General features: G+C 42.9%; 1 protein-coding gene across 2 annotated transcripts in view; it reads right to left on the reverse strand.

Annotated features, from left to right (window-relative positions):
- The window catches only part of LOC110521606 (importin-13), a 55,166-nt gene that overhangs the window by 11,407 nt on the left and 24,020 nt on the right, over positions 1 to 19,739 (reverse strand). For both annotated transcript variants that reach the window (XM_036968623.2, XM_036968621.2), the window contains exons 4-10: positions 18,984 to 19,196; positions 18,595 to 18,848; positions 2,977 to 3,117; positions 2,433 to 2,574; positions 2,150 to 2,316; positions 1,686 to 1,806; positions 1,448 to 1,595 (exon numbers count right to left, since the gene is read on the reverse strand). In XM_036968623.2, coding sequence (XP_036824518.1) covers positions 1,448 to 1,595; positions 1,686 to 1,806; positions 2,150 to 2,316; positions 2,433 to 2,574; positions 2,977 to 3,117; positions 18,595 to 18,848; positions 18,984 to 19,196 — 1,186 coding nt within the window. The remainder of the gene's footprint in view (positions 1 to 1,447; positions 1,596 to 1,685; positions 1,807 to 2,149; positions 2,317 to 2,432; positions 2,575 to 2,976; positions 3,118 to 18,594; positions 18,849 to 18,983; positions 19,197 to 19,739) is intronic.

The following is a 19,739-nucleotide window of genomic DNA, read 5'->3' on the forward strand; positions in this document are numbered from 1 at the left end:
AAGGAGACGGGTGCTTTTCCTGTTCTCTTGTCCAATTAGTTTCTCTTCTTTTCCAGCTTATTATTTCCCTGGATGAACAACGCACGACAAAATGACAGGTATCACTGTATTAATACTAGAATTCGACCGATTATGATTTTTCAAAGCCGATACCGATTATTGGAGGACCAAAAAAGCCGATACCGATTAATTGGCCGATTTAATTTAATTTAATTTTTTAAAGTATTTGTAATAATGACAATTACAACAATTACTGAATGAATACTTATTTTAACTTAATATAATACATCAATAAAATCAATTTAGCTTCAAGTAGATAATGAAACATGTTCAATTTGGTTAAAATAATGCAAAAACAAAGTGTTGGAGAAGAACGTAAAAGTGCAATATGTGCTATGTAAGAAAGCTAACGTTTCAGTTCCTTGCTCAGAACATGAGAACATATGAAAGCTGGTGATTCCTTTTAAACATGAGTCCTCAATATTCCCAGGTAAGAAGTTTTAGGTGGTAGTTATTATAGGACTATTTCCCTCTATACCATTTGTATTTCATCCCTCTCCTCGCTCCTCCCTGGGCTCGAACCAGCAACACAACGACAACAGCCACCACATCGAAGCAGCGTTACCCATGCAGAGCAAGGGAAACAACCACCCCAAGGCTCAGAGCGAGTGAAGTTTGAAACGCTATTAGCGCACTAACTAGCCAGCCATTTCACTTCGGTCACACCAACCTCATCTCGGGAGTTGATAGGTTTGAAGTCATAAATAGCGCAATGCTTGACGCACAACGAAGAGCTGCTGGCAAAACGCACGAAAGTGCTGTTTGAATGAATGTTTACGTGCCTGCTTCTGCCTACCACCACTCATTCAGATCCTTAGATACTTGTATTCTCAGTCGGATTATATGCAACACAGGACACGCTAGATAATATCTAGTAATATCGTCAACCATGTGTAGTTAACTAGGTGATTATGATTGTTTTTTATAAGATAAGTTTAATGCTAGCTAGCAACTTACCTTGGCTTACTGCATTTGCGTAACTGGTGGAGTGCAACGAGAGAGAGGCAGGTCGTTATTGCATTGGACTAGTTAACTGTAAGGTTGCAAGATTGGATCCCCGAGCTGACAAGGTGAAAATCTGTCTTTCTGCCCCTGAATGAGGCAGTTAACCCACCGTTCCTAGGCCGTCATTGAAAATAAGAATGTGTTCTTAACTGAATTGCCTAGTTAAATAAAGATTAAATAAAGGTGTAAATAAATATATATATATATATATTATCATTATTTTTTAAATGTATTTTTAAAAATCGGCAAATCGTGCAAAAATACAGATTTTTATGAAGTTATGAAAACTTGAAATCGGCCCTAATTAATCAGCCATTCCGATTAATCGGTCGACCTCTAATTAATACCTATCGTGAACACGTATGAGCGTATCAGTACCTACCGATAGTGAACATGACGGTGTCGGCCAATTGGACGTTGTTGATGTTGATTCTGAGGAGGAGTCCGATCAGGCCTGGGATGACATCAGAGTAGTTGACATCTATCGTCTCCGCTATAGACTGGAACCCATACAGCAATGCTTCTGTATGCTGGAGGAGACAATTAAAGGCTTCAGACAGTGTATTCAGTGTGTGTGTGTGTGTGTGTGTGTGTGTGTGTTGAATGTATGTGTACCGTACCTGCCATGACGAGGCTTGTTCTGTGTTGGTCAATATTCGTCCTAGTTTCTCATACAGGTTACTGAGCAGCTCAGCTCCTAGCATCTCATACACATACATCAGAGTGTCTGAGATATCCACCCTGGAACACACAAATGTGTTAAGTCTTGGAATACAGGAGAGAGGGGGGGGGGGGGGGGGGGGGAGTGGTGTGTCACAAGGTTCAGTTTTTGTGTTTACACCAGTGAAATAGAAGGCGCCATTTAACTGTGCAGGGACTAACAGCAGGGCATCACTTTATAATGTGCTGTTAGTAATGTGCTTCTGAGCATCTGATGACTCAAACATTATCATCCAAAATGTGTGCCCTCTCAGCTGCCACTTCACTTACAGGCTGTTACAACCACAAACACACCCAGCAATAGACCTGTCGGCATACTGCGTTTCACTCGCTCACCCACACAACCCCAACTACACTCTTGTACCTGTAAATCCTGAACTGCTCCTTCTCATCTGAGGACCATGATGCGTACTCCTGGTCAGATGGGAACTGGGCTTTATGCAGCAGAACATCCACCAGCTGGAAATACACGGGTCTATAAACCTGCAGATACACCGCCTGTCTCTCACAGTCAAACGACATGATGTCATCCTGGAGAGAGAGCGAGAGTGTGTACTGTTAAGTGCTGTTATTCTGAACAGGGTAGTTGGGTTTAGGGTGTAACGTTAAGTGTCCTGGGTTACAGTGTTAGGGTGTAGAGTGCATACCTGTAGTGTGTACCAGAAGGTGAGTGTGAGGGAGCTGGTCGTCTCGTTGACTGGATAGTGTCCTGGTATCCCAGTGCAGAACATGATCATGTTGACCAATGCGAGAAAGCCCTGCCAATGCTCTACCTGCTCCAGCAGAGCCCTGGGGGGGTTGAGATCAAGAGATGGAAAAGGAGAGAAAAGAAAAGGGAGAGAGTAAGTGAAAGGGACACAGAGCCGGGAAAACTAGGTCAGTGCGCAGGAAGAGTGAGGTGAGGTGGGACAGGCAGGGCTTTTTCTCTAGATAGAGTGTGACAGTTGAAAGGTTCAGACTGGAGCCATTGACATACACAGGGAGACACGACGCCTCCGGAGACAGAAACACACAATAACAAACAGCTTGTTTGCCAGGATGGGCCTGAGCTTGAAACTGAACACGTCATCTGATCTGATTATTTGTTGATTGGTTGTGTGAATGAACCCAGCAGCATCAATATCGTCACCAAGCTTTGAGAGGCGGGGAAGTGAAAGGATTGATTGATTGATGTGGGGACAGCGCACGCACCTGGAGTGGTTTTCGCCCAGCGCGACAGCGATGCGACAGATTCCGTGTGACGTCTCCATGTCTCCGTTCTGGACGGCCTCTCTTAGTTGTTCCTGCAGGGACAAGACCTGTGGCACCAGCTTCAGTAGCGTGTTCACATATCTACACACAGACAGGGAGACATAAAGAGATGGGTTAGTTCACATACCAGGGGAAAAGTCTCTACTCAAATCTCCATGCGCGCACACACAGAAAACTTTCACTTTTTACCAGCTTCATCGCTCAGTTTCTTTGTTTCATTTCTCCAGTTCTCTTGAAGGCTGAAATTACCCTGGTCTGTTCTTCCTGCCGTCTCAGTCCTTTCTAATAAATCTATTGGCTTTTTCTCCGGAAGCACCAATACATCTCTCGTTTAGACACACAGACCCATTTAATATCGCCCCACATCTATCCGTCTGTCTGCATTATGCATGTTCACACATGCTGTGGGTCTATCACTCTCTCTCCACCTCCATCTCTCTGAGGTATTTCAGGGTCGTTCATTGGGAAACTGGAACAGTAATGTCCATAAAATAATGTTTTTATTTTACCCTCTAAGAGGGAAATAGAGATTGGCTGGAGGTCGGACACAACGTGAACAGAATACAGAAGCAACACTCCCACGCATGTACACACACCCCTGTCCTCCTGTTCTGCTATTCTGATTAAGCTCAAACTGCCATTCTGTCATCTTACCCTACAATTGACACTGTGTATGATGCAGGTGTGCGTGTGTGTGTGTGTTCCCAGATCCGGACAACCTTCCAGTATCATTGGTTCTGACTTCTGAATATTTACAGTGCCTTCATAAAGTATTCACACCACTTGACTTTTTCCACAGATTTTGGTGTCACTGATCTACACACAATACCCCGTAATGTCAAAGTGGAATTTTGTTGGTAAAACATTTAAATGTATTAAACATTAAAAGCTGAAAAGTCTGGAGTCAATGAGGACTCAACCGTTTTGTTACGCAAAGCCTAAATAAGTTCAGGAGTAAAAATGTGCATAGTAAGTTGCATGGACTCATTCATTGTTCAATAATAGTGGTTAACATGATTTTCGAATAACTACCCAATCTCTGTACCCCCACACATACAATTATCTGTATGGTCCCTCAGTCAGGGAGTAAATTTCAAGCACAGATCTAACCACAAAGACCAGAGAGGTTTTTCAAAGCCTCGCAAAGAAGGGCACCGATTGGTAGATGAGTAAAAAATCAAAAGAGAGAGAGTGAACATCCCTTTGAGCATAGTGAAGTTATTCATTACACTTTGGATGGTGTATCAATACACCCAGTCACTACAAAGATACAGGCGTCCTTCCTAACTCAGTTGCTGGAGACGAACGAACCTGCTCAGGGATTTCACCTTGTCATGAAACCAAAATTATAAAAACAATACCAGGCCAAGTATCATGATACCGAGTAGTATCGAGATACCACAGTGGGGGGAAAAAAAATCAATGGCCTAGCATCCTGTTCGCCCCGTTCCCCGGACGCTTGTTCACAGTTTCTGAAAACCTGTCATTGAAATTCATACTTCTACTCAATAAAACACATTGAATTTACCTTCACACTGTTCAGTGTTTGATAGAATACTGCACAGAACGGATGATTAGCCCGTATTTGCAAAGGCCTACCTGTTATTTTGACTGGAGGAATGGGAGGAAGTAATACACATCAGAGGAGGCTGCTGAAGGGAGGATGGCTCCTAATAATGGCTGGAACGAAGCAAATGGAATGGCATCAAACACATAGAACCCAAGTGTATGATACCATTCCAATCTTCTGCTCCAGCCATTACCATGTGACTGTCCTCCCCAAATAGGGTGGCACCAACCTCATGTGATACACTAACATGCAGGTCATTATGCATGTATGATTTGGCAAATGCAATGGAATGTACAGTCGTGGCCAAAAGTTGAGAATTACACAAATATTAATTCTCAAAGTCTGCTGCCTCAGTTTGTATGATGGCAATTTGCATATACTCCAGAATGTTATGAAGAGTGATCAGATGAATTGCAAATAATTGCCAAGTCCCTCTTTGCCATGCAAATGAACTGAATCCCAATAACATCTCCACTGCATTTCAGCCCTGCCACAAAAGGACCAGCTGACATGTCAGTGATTCTCTCGTTAACACAGGTGTGAGTGTTGACGAGGACAAGGCTGGAGATCACTCCATCATGCTGATTGAGTTCGAATAACAGACTGGAAGCTTCAAAAGGAGGGTGGTGCTTGGGAATTAGAGGTCGACCGATTATGAGTTTTCAACGCCGATACCGATTATTGGAGGACCAGAAAAAGCCGATACCGATTAATCTGACCATTTTTATTTATTTATAATAAATGACAATTACAACAATACTGAATTAACACTTATTTTAACTTAATATAATACATCAATAAAATCAATTCAGCCTCAAATAACTAAACATGTTAAATTTGGTTTAAATAATGCAAAAACAAAGTGTTGGAGAAGAAAGTAAAAGTGCAATATGTGCCATGTAAAAAAGCTAAGGTTTAAGTTTATTGCTCAGAACATGAGAACATATGAAAGCTGGTGGTTCCTTTTAACATGAATCTTCAATCCTCCCAGGTAAGAAGTTTTAGGTTGTAGTTATTATAGGAATTATAGGACTGTTTCTCTCTATAGCATTTGCATTTCATATACTTTTGACTATTGGATGTTCTTATAGGCACTTTAGTATTGCCAGTGTAACAGTATAGCTTCCGTCCCTCTCCTCACCCCTACCTGGGCTCGAACCAGGAACACATCGACAACAGCCACCCTTGAAGCATCGTTACCCATCGCTCCACAAAAGCCACGGCCCTTGCAGAGCAAGGGGAACAACTACTCCAAGTCCCAGAGCGAGTGACATCACCGATTGAAACGCTATTAGCGCGCAACCCGCTAACTAGCTAGCCATTTCACATCAGTTACACCAGCCTAATCCCTGGAGTTGATAGGCTTGAAGTCATAAACAGCTCAATGCTTGAAGCATTGCAAAGAGCTGCTGGCAAAACACACAAAAGTGCTGTTTGAATGAATGCGTACGAGCCTGTTGCTGCTTACCATCACTCAGTCAGACTGCTCTATCAAATATCAAATCATAGACTTAATTATAACATCATAAAACACAGAAATACGAGCCTTAGGTCATTAATATGGTCGAATCCGGAAACTATCTTTTTGAAAACAAAACGTTTATTCTTACAGTGAAATACAGAAGCGTTCCGTATTTTATCTAACGGTCTAAATATTGCTGTTACATTGTACAACCTTGTTATGTTATGTCATAATTATGTAAAATTCTGGCAAATTAATTACGGTCTTTGTTAGGAATAAATGGACTTCACACAGTTCGCAACGAGCCAGGCGGCCCAAACTGCTGCAAATACCCTGGCTGCTTGCACGGAACGCAAGAGAAATGACACAATTTCCCTAATTATAAGAAATTCATGTTAGCATGTTAACTAAATATGCAGGTTTGAAAATCTATACTTGTGTATTGATTTTAAAGAAAGGCATTGATATTTATGGTCAGGTTTGGTGCAACATCATCACCCGTTTGGCGAAGTAGGCTGTGATTCGATGAGAAATTAACAGGTATCGATTATATGCAACGCAGGACACGCTAGATAAACTAGTAATATCATCAACCATGTGTAGTTAACTAGTGATTAGGTGAAGATTGATTGTTTTTTTATAAGTTTAATGCTAGCTAGCAACTGACCTTGGCTTCTTGCTGCCCTCGCGTAACAGGTAGTCAGCCTGCCACGCAGGCTCCTCGTGGAGTGCAATGTAAGGCAGGTGGTTAGAGCGTTGGACTAGTAACCGGAAGGTTGCTAAAACAAATCCCCGAGCTGACAAGGTAAAATCTGTCATCTGTCAATCTGTCATTCTGCCCCTGAACAAGGCAGTTAACCCACCGTTCCTAGGCCGTCATTGAAAATATGAATGTGTTCTTAACTGACTTGCCTAGTTAAATAAAAGGTTCAAAAATATATATTCAAAAAAATAAAAATAAATTGTCCAAATCGGTGTCCAAATACTGATTTCCAATTGTTATGAAAACTTGAAAATCGGCCCTAATTAATCGGCCATTACGATTAATCAGTCAACCACCACTTGGAATCATTGTTCTTCCTTTGTTAATCATGGTAACCTGCAAGGAAACAAGAGCCGTCATCATTGCTTTGCAAAAAAAGGGCTTCACAGGCAAGGATATTGCTGCCAGTAAGATTGCACCTAAATCAACCCTTTATCGGATCATCAAAAACTTAGAGGAGAGCGGTTCAATTGTTGTGAAGGCTGCTTCAGGGCACCCAAGAAAGTCCAGCAAGAGCCAGGACTGTCTCCAAAAGTTGACTCAGCTGCGGGATCGGGGCACCACCAGTAGTACAGAGCTTGCTCAGGAATGGCAGCAGGTAGGTGTGAGTGCATCTGCACACGCAGTGAGGTGAAGACTTTTGTAGGATGGCCTGGTGTCAAGAAGGGCAGCAAAGAAGCCACTTCTCTCCAGGAAAAACGTCAGGGACATACTGATATTCTGCAAAAGGTACAGGGATTAGACTGCTGAGGACTGGGGTAAACAACATTGATGAATACGCTGATTCAGTGAGCGAGTTTATTAGCAAGTGCTTCAGCGATGCCGTACCCACAGCAACAAATAAAACATTCCCAAACCAGAAACCGTGGATTGGTGGCAGCATTCGTGCCAAACTGAAAGCGCGAACCACTGCTTTTAACCAGGGCAAGGTGACCGGAAACATGACCGAATACAAACAGTGTAGCTATTCCCTCCGCAAGACAATCAAACAAGCTACGCGTCAGTATAGAGACAAAGTAGAGTCGCAATTCAACGGTTCAGACACAAGAGGTATGTGGCAGGGTCTACAGTCAATCACGGATTACAAAAAGAAAACCAGCCCCGTCACGGACCAGGATGTCTTGCTCCCAGACACACTAAACAACTTCTTTGCTCGCTTTGAGGACAATACAGTGCCACGGCCCGCTACCAAATCCTGCGGACTCTCCTTCACTGCAGCCGAAGTGAGTAAAACATTTAAACGTGTTAACCCTCGCAAGGCTGCAGGCCCAGACAGCATCCCCAGCCGCATCCTCAGAGCATGCGCAGACCAGCTGGCTGGACATAATCAATCCTTATCCCAGTCTGCTGTTCCCACATGCTTCAAGAGGGCCACCATTGTTCCTGTTCCCAAGAAAGCTAAGGTAACTGAGCTAAACGACTACCGCCCCATAGCACTCACTTCTGTCATCATGAAGTGCTTTGAGAGACTAGTCAAGGACCATATCACCTCCACCCTACCTGACACCCTAGACCCACTCCAATTTGCTTACCGCCCCAATAGGTCCACAGACGATGCAATCTCAACCACACTGCACACTGCCCTAACCCATCTGGACAAGAGGAATACCTATGTGAGAATGCTGTTCATTGACTACAGCTCAGCATTTAACACCAGTGCCCTCCAAACTCGTCATCAAGCTCGAGACCCTGGGTCTCGACCCCGCCCTGTGCAACTGTGTACTGGACTTCCTGACAGGCCACCCCCAGGTGGTGAGGGTAAGTAACAACATCTCCACCCCGCTGATCCTCAACACTGGGGCCCCACAATGGTGCGCAGCAGCGCCTCTTCAACATCAGGAGGCTGAAGAAATTTGGCTTGTCACCAAAAGCACTCAAACTTTTACAGATGCACAATCGAGAGTATCCTGTCGGGCTGTATCACCGCCTGGTACGGCAACTGCTCCGGCCACAACCGTAAGGCTCTCCAGAGGGTACTGAGGTCTGCACAACACATCACAGGGGGCAAACTACCTGCCCTCCAGGACACCTACACCACCCGATGTCACAGGAAGGCCATAAAGGTCATCAAGGACAACAACCACCCGAGCCACTGCCTGTTCACCCTGCTATCATCCAGAAGGCGAGGTTAGTACAGGTGCATCAAAGCAGGGACCGAGAGACTGAAAAACAGCTTCTATTTCAAGGCCATCAGACTGTTAAACAGCCACCACTAACATTGAGTGTGAAATTGAGTGTGAAATTGTTAGGTTAGATTACTCGTTAGTTATTACTGCATTGTCGGAACTAGAAGCACAAGCATTTCGCTACACTCGCATTAACATCTGCTAACCATATGTATGTGACAAATAAAATTTGATTTGATTTAAAGTCATTTTCTCTGATGAATCCCCTTTCCGATTGTCTGGGGCATCCGGAAAAAAGCTTGTCCGGTGAAGACAAGGTGAGCGCTACCATCAGTCCTGTGTCATGTCAACAGTAAAGCATACTGAGACCATTCATGTGTGGGGTTGCTTCTCAGCCAAGGGAGTGGGCTCACTCACAATTTTGCCTAAGAACACAGCCATGAATAAAGAATGGTACCAACTCATCCTCCGAGAGCAACTTCTCCCAACCATCCAGGAACAGTTTGGTGACGAACAATGCCTTTTCCAGCATGATGGAGCACCTTGCCATAAGGCAAAAGTGGGAACAAAACTCGGGTAACAAAACATCGATATTTTGGGTCCATGGCCAGGAAACTCCCCAGACCTTAATCCCATTGAGAACTTGTGGTCAATCCTCAAGATGCGGGTGGACAAACAAAACCCCACAAATTCTGACCAACTCCAAGCACTGATTATGCAAGAACGGGCTGCCATCAGTGGTCCAGAAGTGAATTGACAGCATGCCAGGGTGGATTGCAGAGGTCTTGAAAAAGAAGGGTCAATGTAACATGTAATTGTCAATAAAAGCCTTTGACACTTATGAAATGCTTGTAATTATACTTCAGTATTCCATAGTAACATCTGACAAACATATCTGGAAACACTGAAGCAGCAAACTTTGTGAAAATTAGTGTGTGTGTCATTCTCAAAACTTTTGGCCACGACTATGTCAGTTGAGTTGAATCATCAAATCACAGCACATATTTATGGGTACATTTCCTGCTTTGGATGCCAGTCCAACCACTAAGCTATCATTTACTTGAACGGGGCTCCCATTCCATGTATTCTATTTCTATGGCAGCACATGCTGTCAGGAGCCGAGGAAAGGAGAAAATGTGGGTAAAAAAAAATGAAATGGGTTGCTATTCAAACGGTTATTACAGAGACTGCGGTCATTTGGCTGGCCAATTACCGTTAGCCAAAATTCCAAGAACAACACAGCCCTGTGTGTGTGTACGCATGTTATTCAGGGGGTAATGAGTATTTGAGTGACTGTGCATTAAAGAGTGCGAGTGTCTATCAATGTTCCCAATAATTGTATGGGGTAACTGAGCAAATTTTAGGTCCTGTGAGTGGAAATTGAACACGGTGAGAATTTTGTGCAACTTCCAGCGAGTGTTTATAGTGAACACTGAGGCTGTACCCTTACAGTTTTAGACAGTAGCCAATAGGCTATTGTGGATATCTGATATCTGAGCATAATGTAGCTACCAATAAAACCACTGGAGAAACTCCCATAACATTTTCACACAGAAATCAAAAGCTATTTCCCATGATATATCCTAAAGTAGCCTATACAGTGCATTCGGAAAATCTTCAAACCCCTTTTCTACATTTTGTTATATTACAGCCTTATTCTGGATTAAATAGATTTTCCCCTTATCTACTTAGAATATACCATAAAGATTAAATGAAAACAGGATTTTAGAATGTTGGCAAATTAGATACAAATAAATAAAATAAATACCTTATTACCTTATACAGTTGAAGTCGGAGGTTTACATACACTTAGGTTGGAGTCATTAAAACTCGTTTTTCAACCACTCCACAAATTTATTGTTAACAAACTATAGTTTTGGCAAGTCAGTTAGGACATCTACTTTACAAGTAATTTTTCCAACAATTGTTTACAGACAGATTATTTCACTGTATCACAATTCCAGTGGCTCAGAAATGTACATACACTAAGTTGACTGTGCATTTAAACAGCTTAAACAGCTTTAGAAACTTCTGATAAGCTAATTGACATCATTTGAGTCATTTGGAGGTGGACCTGTGGATTACAGGTCGACCGATTAATCGGAATGGCCGATTAATTAGGGCTGATTTCAAGTTTCATTACATTCGGAAATCTGGATTTTTGGACACCAATTATTATTTATTTTTTTACACCTTTATTTTACTAGGCAAGTCAGTTAAGAACACATTTTTATTTTCAATGACGGCCATGGAACGGTGGGTTAACAGATTTTTAACTTGTCAGCTCGGGGATTCAATCTTGCAAACTTACGGTTAACTAGTCCAACGCTCTAACCACCTGATTACGCTGTTACGCGAATGCAGTAAGAAGCCAAGGTAAGTTGCTAGCAGGCATTAAACTTATCTTATTAAAAAAAATCAAGCATAATCACTAGTTAACTACACATGGTTGATGATATTACTAGTTTATCTAGCGTGCCCTGCGTTGCATATAATCGATGCGGTGCGCATTAGCGAAAAAGGACTGTCGTTGCGCCAACATGTACCTAACCATAAACATTAATGCCTTTCTTAAAATCAATACACAAGTATATATTTTTAAACCTGCATATTTAGTTAATATTGCCTGCTAACATGAATTTCTTTTAACTAGGAAAATTGTGTCACTTCTCTTGCAACAGAGTAAGGGTATATGCAGCAGTTTGGGCTGCCTAGCTCATTGCAAACTGTGTGAAGACTATTTCTTCCTTACAAAGACTACCTAGCAAAGATATTTGCGAAAAAAGCACAGTCATTGCATGACTGTACCTAACCATAAACATCAATGCCTTTCTTAAAATCAATACACAGAAGTATATATTTTTAAACCTGCAAATTTAGCTAAAAGAAATCCAGGTTAGCCTCTTGAAGCTAGGGGGCACTATTTTTATGTTTGGAAAAATAACGTTCCCAAAGTAAACAACCTATTTCTCATGACCAGATGCTAGAATATGCATATAATTGACAGATTAGGATAGAAATGTCTAGACTCCATTTAACCAGATTCCTTTTTCTCTGGCTTCCCTAAGGTGTCAACAGTCTTTAGACATAGTTTCAGGCTTTTATTTTGAAAAATGAGCGTGAAGGATCACATCGCTTAAGTGGAGAGGTGGGGGCTCTCGGAGTGAGTTTGTGCGCAATTGAGTAAAGCCGCCATTGTTCCTCCCGCTGTTATGGAAAAAGCTACACACTCGGTTGATATATTATCGAATATATATTTTAAAAACAACCTGAAGATTGATCATAAAAAAACGTTTGACATGTTTCTGTGGACATTATAGATATTATTTGGAATATACGTCTGCGTTGTGGTGACTGCTCTTTCCTGTGGATTTCTGAACATAACGCGACAAACAAACATTGGTATTTTGGGTATAAAAATAATCTTTATGGAACAAAAGAAACATTTGCTGTCTAACTGGGAGTCTAGTCAGTGAAAACATCCGAAGATCAAAAGGTACACGGTTAATTTGATTGCTTTTCAGATTTTCGTGACCAAGCGTCCTGATGCTAAGTGTACATAATGCTATGCTGGGCTATCGATAAACTTAAACGCTTGGATCGCTTTCGCTGTAAAGCATAATTTCAAAATCTGAGACGACAGGGTGATTAACAAAAGGCTAACATGTGTTTCGCAATATTGCACTTGTTATTTTATGAATATGAATATTTGTTAGTAATATTATTTGACTGTTGTGCTATGCTATTCAGCGGTTGCTGACGAAAATGATCCCGCTACAGGGATGGGTAGCGTCAAGAAGTTAGCTGGCAATATTAACCAGGTGAAATTGTGTCACTTCTCTTGCGTTCATTGCACGCAGAGTCAGGGTATATGCAACAGTTTGGGCCGAACTAATTTGCCAGAATTTTACGTAATTATGACATTATGAATATTTAGACTTATGGATGCCACCCTTTAGATAAAATACGGAACAGTTCCGTATTTCACTGAAAGATCGTTTCCGGATTCGACCATAATGACCTAAAGCTCGTATTTCTGTATGTTATGTTATAATTAAGTCTATGATTTGATATTTGATAGAGCAGTCTGACTGAGCAATGGTCGGCACCAGCAGACTCGTAAGCATTCATTCAAACAGCACTTTCGTGTGTTTTGCCAGCAGCTCTTCGCAATGCTTCAAGCATTGAGCTGTTTATGACTTCAAGCCTATCAACTCCCGAGATTACGCTGGTGTAACCAATGTGAAATGGCTAGCTGGTTAGCGGGTTGCACGCTAATAGCGTTTCAAATTGGTGATGTCACTCGCTCTGAGACTTGGAGTAGTTGTTCCCCTTGCTCTGCAAGGGCTGCGGCTTTTGTGGAGCGATGGGTAACGCTGCTTTGAGTATGGCTGTTGTCGATGTGTTCCTGGTCCGAGCCCAGGTAGGGGCGAGGAGAGGGACGGAAGCTATACTTTTACACTGGCAATACTATAGTGCCTATAAGAACATCCAATAATCAAAGGTATATGAAATACAAATGGTATAGAGAGAAATAGTCCTATAAATACTATATTAACTACAACCTAAAACCTCTTACCTTGGAATATTGAAGTCTCATGTTAAAAGGAACCACCAACTTTCATATGTTCTCATGTTCTGAGCAAGGAATTCAAACGTTAGCTTTTTTACATGGCACATATTGCACTTTTACTTCTCCAACACTTTGTTTTTGCATTATTTAAACCAAATGGAACATGTTTCATTATTTATTTGAAGCTAAATTGATTTTATTGATGTATTATATTAAGTTAAAATAAGTGTTCATTCAGTATTGTAGTAATTGTGGGGCAGGGTAGCCTAGTGGTTAGAGCGTTGGACTAGTAACCGGAAGGTTGTGAGTTCAAACCCCCGAGCTGACAGGCAGTTAACCCACTGTTCCCAGGCCGTCATTGAAAATAAGAATTTGTTCTTAACTGACTTGCCTGGTTAAATAAAGGTAAAAAAAAAAAAAAAAAAAAAAAAAAGTCATTATTTTATTTTTATTTTTTTATTTTTTTTAAAATCGGCATTGGATTTTTTGGGCACTCCAATAATCGGCATCGGCGTTGAAAAATCATAATCGGTCGACCTCTACTCAAGACATCAGACAGGAAGTTAAAGCTTGGTCGCAAATGGGTCTTCCAAATGGACAATGACCCCTAAGCATGCCAGGACAACAAGGTCAAGGTATTGGAGTGGCCATCACAAAGCTCTGAACTCAAACTTCTAGAAAAATTGTGGGCTGAACTGAAAAAGCATGTGCAAGCAAGGAGACCTAGTTAACTGACTCAGTTACACCAACTCTGTCAAAAGGAATGGGCCAAAATTCACCCAACTTATTGTGGGAAGCTTGTGGAAGGCCATCTGAAATGTTTGACCCAAGTTAAACAATTTAAAGGCAATGCTACCAAATACTAATTGAGTGCATGTGACCCACTGGGACCCAACTTCTGACCCACTGGGAATGTGATGAAAGGCTGTAATAAATCATTATTCTGACATTTCACATTCTTAAAATAAAGTGGTGATCCTAACTGTCCTAAGACAGGGAATTTTTACAAGGATTAAATTCAGGAATTGTGAAAAACTGAGTTTAAATGTATTTGGCTAAGGTGTATGTAAACTTCCGACTTCAACTGTAAGTATTCAGGCCCTTTGCTATTAGACTCAAAATTGAGCTCAGGTGCAACCTGTTTCCATTGATCATCCTTGAGATGTTTCTACAACTTGATTGGAGTCCATCTGTGGTAAACTTAATTGATTGGACATGATTTAGAAAAAGCACACACGTCTATGTAAGGTCCCATAGTTCCAAGGAATTGTCCGTAGAGCTCCGAGACAGGATCGTGTTGAGGCACAGACCTAAGGAAGGGTACCAAAACATTTCTGCAGCTTTGAAGGTCCCCAAAAACACAGTAGCCGCCATCATTCTTAAATGGAAGAAGTTCGGAACCACCAAAACTCTTACTAAAGCTGGCCACATGGCCAAATTGAACAATCAGGGGAGAAGGGTCTTGGTCAGGGATGTGATCAAGAACCCGATGGTCATTGACAGAGCTCCAGAGTTCCTCTGTAGAGATGGGAGAACCTTCCAGAAGGACAACCATCTCTGCAGCACTCCACCAAATCAGGCCTTTACGGTAGTGGCCAGATGGAAGCCACTCCTCAGCAAAAGGCACATGACAGCCCGCTTTGAGTTCGCCTAAATGCACCTAAAGGACTCTCAGACCATGAGAAAGAAGATTCTCTGGTCTGATGAAACCAAGATTGAACTCTTTAGCCTGAATGCCAAGCGTCACATCTGGTTGAAACCTGGCACCATCCTTATGGTGAAGCATGGGGGTGGCAGCATCATGCTGTGGGGATGTTTTTCAGCGGCAGGGACTGGGAGACTAGTCAGGATCGAGGGAAAGAAGAACGGAGCAAAGGACAGAGATATCCTGCTCCAGAGCGCTCAGGACCTCCGACTGAGGTGAAGGTTCACCTTCCAACATAACAACCCTAAGCACACAGCCCAGACAACGCAGGAATGGCTTCGGGACAAGTCTCTGAATGTCCTTGAGTGGCCCAGCCAGAGCCCAGACTTGAACTCGATCGAACATCTCTGGAGAGACCTGAAAATAGCTGTGCGGTGATGCTCCCCATCCAACCTGACAGAGGTTGAGAGAATATGCAGAGAAGAATGGGAGAAACTCCCCAAATCCAGGTGTGCTAAGCTTGTAGTGTCATACCAAAGAAGGCTCGAGGCTGGAATCGCAGTGTAGATTGATGAGGGGGAAAAAACATTTGAATCAATTTTAGAATAAGGCTGTAACATAACAAAATGTGGTAAAAGTCAAGGAGGTCTGAATCCTTTCCGATTGCACTTTGTCGAGAAACGTGCCTATTTTCCTCGAAAGTACGTAATGTGACGATTCCAAACCTATACAATATTACAGATAGCACGTTAACTATACCTCACATAAATCGGGAAAATATTTGTAATGTTTTACTTCTCGTTGATGAAATCCGTGATAATGTTGGATTTCTGAGCTAGCGCCCAATAGACTCCCTTTCATTCCAAAATCGCCCAGAATGCACCGTGCAGCCCATTGACATACGAAACGTTGCCCATGCTCTCCCCTCAAAAGTATATCAGCCATTGTGAATGTCAGACTCTACTCTGAGGCAAATTGATCTGCAGGTTGAACATATTGATATTGTAGACTCCTAAATTGATAGTGCAGTTTGTTTAGGCAATTTTACAGCCAACTAGCTACTTTACATGCTGATAATGTCTTTGTTATTATTGTGTGGAGCTATGTTTGCTTGCTAGATAGCTACCTAGCCCATCGAGGGAGAATTGCACTGTAGATTTTGTCGACATGAGCAGCAACAGATTTCCATGATTTCCCATGTTGCTACCAACCTTATTATAATGCTAAAATGAAAAATTATTGTTCTCAGTGTTATTTAACAATGTAAATGAAAAGGAATGAGTGGTTTTGGGTGGATTTTCCTTTTAAAAGCACCTAATTTCACCTCCCTCTTTTCCTCCCTTTCCCTCTGTTTAAACACATTACAGTGAAGTCATTTGGGAGGATGCTATTGGTCCACCGGTCTTGTTGCCAGGCAACTAATTTCCCCTGTCCAGTAATTAAGTAGGAGGAAAATGGGTGAAAAGGGTTATGACAGAGGAAAGGGAGAGAAAGAGAAACATTGTACGTGAAGGAAAGAGGAAGGAAGGACAAACACACAAAAATGTACACAACCATCAAATGTTGAGTGTTTCTGCCTCAGGTTGGATGACACTACGATTGACATTACGAGGTTCATATTCATTCCTCCTACAGTCATACTGGCCTTACTTATAGATCAATAAAAACAACATGCATGATGAGGAGACTTGAGAAGTTGAACAGAGCAGCAATGTGTGCTGTGCGTGTGAGAACAGGCCTGTCAGCAGAGTAATCATAGCTCCAACCTGCCGGGTGGATGTTGCACCTCTTCCTCCCTTGCTCATCTTTCTTTCCCTCCCCGTCTCTCGGGAGGGGGTACTGGGTGCCTGCCATCGGAGCCAATCGGAGCATGATGACATTGCTCCCCAGCTTTGTAACCATGGCAACACCAGCCAGCCGAGAAATGCCCCTCCCTTCCTGGCAGTCAACTTTACATGTACTCCCTCCATCCTCTCCCCCAGTAAACCTATTTTCTTTCATCCTCCCCTCAGCTGTCAACTCTCCCTTGCCTGTATTTCTCTCTGCATCCCTATTTCCTCTACCCTCTCTCTTTCCCTCTCTCAGATGCCCTTCCCATACCCGCACTGTTCTCTTGGCTGTCATCTCTCCCTGGATGTCTTTCTTGCTCCCTTCCCATCTCTTTGGTTGGAAATCCCGCTCAATCGCTCACGGAGCGGAGCTTGCGCATCGCTCCGGTATACATGTCCTTTCCAAGCCCTCCACTAAAAACCACTCCACGCTCACAAATATAAAAAAACTGCTGCTCCAAATTCACTCCATTCATTAAAATCACAATTTAACCAACACACAATTATTTGTGTGACTTCCTGGACCTACCAAACGTATGGATTTGAATTAAAAGTATTTGAATAAACATTAAAAGGTGAATGTAAGAAGCCCAGATCATTTAAAAAGAGGCTACATGACATATTAAAACATCATAAACACTAAATAGGTCAGGAGCCTAAGAATGAACAAAAATTAAGGCTATATTGTTTTAAGGCCTACAAATAAATACAATGTGAAGCATTTGTGAGTGACACACAATAGGCTGGTAGGAACATAAAGCACTCAGCATTTAAACAACATTTTGTTGTATTAAAATCATTATAGTCGATAAATGCACATATCTGCTGTGATTTACTTAGAATTAAATACAAATTAAACTAAAAATTACCTCCGTGCTTTTGAAACATGAGTTTGGCCAGTCTGTGGCTTCAGGCTCATGTGATGTTGCCTGGAGAGCAAGTCAGCAGCGAAGAACATCCTCTCCACACTCGCAGAGCAACTGGGAATTCTAAACACCCTTTTGGCCACTTTTGCCAGGCTGGGGAGATGCAGAGTTGTTTTTTCTCTCTCTTGTATTAGGTAGGCCTAAACGTTTTTAGGCAAAATAACCCAATAAAAACGTAAAGCTCCTTGGACGTGGGAATACGCCAGGTCTATTGGGCCAAAATCAATTATGGCCTATTGTACAGGTAATAGGGGAAAAAACGAGACAGTTATCTACCCACCTCGTTCCTTTCTTCTAGCATGTGCACATAGTAAGTACACCTTCATGCAGTCGGGATACATGTCTTTTCAGATTCAACAATCATTCTTTAGTTGTGGACACTACATCACCACACTCCCTCTCTTACTCACCTTGATTTTGCACCTGTGTGCTTGGTCAGTTTATGGAAATAAAGCAAGGGGCTATAGCAGAACACAAGTAGATGCAAATGCATGCTGGAGTGAGCACTACTGGAGTGAAATTAGAGCAGGCGAGAAGGCCGACGCTCCAGCCTTTTGACTGGAGCGCGGGACGAGGTTCCCATTGGGCACACTCCGCTCCACTCATACTCTGGATGACACACCCACTCACACACCCACTCAATCTCCCCCTGGCCCAGACACACCTCTGGGAGTCGGGTTGTGATACGGCGTTGACAATAGCCTCCACGGCGGTATCAAACAGCTCGGGGTCTGGTAGAGCAGTGAAACAGTCCTCCACCAGTCCTTCACTCTCACTGAGAGGGACGTCCAGCAGCACCCAGGAGGACAGACAGCGCAGGACACGAGCCTTCACTGCCCCGGGACTGTCCCCTTGACGCAGCAGCTGCTGCAGCAGTGGACACACTGACCCCCACTCACGACCCAGAGCACCTCGCACCTACAGACAGAGAGACACAAGGTTACAGGAAATACTAACCCCGGCCCCCACTTGTCCTTTTGTGTGTGCATTGGTGTGCCCGTCTGCCTTTTTGTTGTCCCCATTGGCACTATTCAGTCTCCAGCACCCCCTCACCTGTCCCTTGCGGTACTGCGGCAGGCGGCTGGTCTGGAACTCTTCAGGCAGGACGGTCAGAAGCTCCAGCAGGGCCAGACATCTGGCCCGGCCATCCACCCCCCCTCCCTCCTCTTGGAACACACGCACCATTTCTGGCACGGCGCCCGGCCACACCTCTGGCATGGTGTTCAGGGCCAAGGAGGCAAGGGCCACACACAGACGCGTTAGCACCTTGGAAACAGGACCACAACGTCTTGTAAGTCAAGAACTTTACAATTGTGTTAATGCTTGATGGTTTTTAAGGCACGTAGCTACCGCCAGTTATATGTGTTTTTTAGGTATGTAGGATATATCGGTGAACATATCGGAATCGGACGATATTAGCTAAAAATGCCACCGTTGATATTGGCCCGATGTCTAGTTTAACGCCAATGTGAAAAACCAATGTCAAAGTTGACATGCATACCTACATAAGGTACATGACGTAATGAAGCCAAGTAAAATTTAGAGCTAAACATGCAACACAGCATTCCTAACCTAGCCCACAATGTCTGCAGTGTGGATCGAGCAGTCAACAAGTCGAGCAGTCATTTGAAAGAGTAAGAATTTCAGCGAGACAACTCAAAGGTGAAATCCATCGCCCTTGACAATCAACCGTTCCCTGTCGTGGGTGATGTTGGCTTTTGCGACTGGTCGAGCACCGGTACATACTAACGTTACCAAGTGCGCTATTGTTCAGATGTTGCCCTACCGGAGTTATGCAGTAATAGCAGC

Source organism: Oncorhynchus mykiss, chromosome 4 (genome assembly GCF_057628025.1).
Source record: "Oncorhynchus mykiss isolate SJ-2025 chromosome 4, ASM5762802v1, whole genome shotgun sequence".
Classification (NCBI taxonomy): Eukaryota; Metazoa; Chordata; class Actinopteri; order Salmoniformes; family Salmonidae; genus Oncorhynchus; species Oncorhynchus mykiss.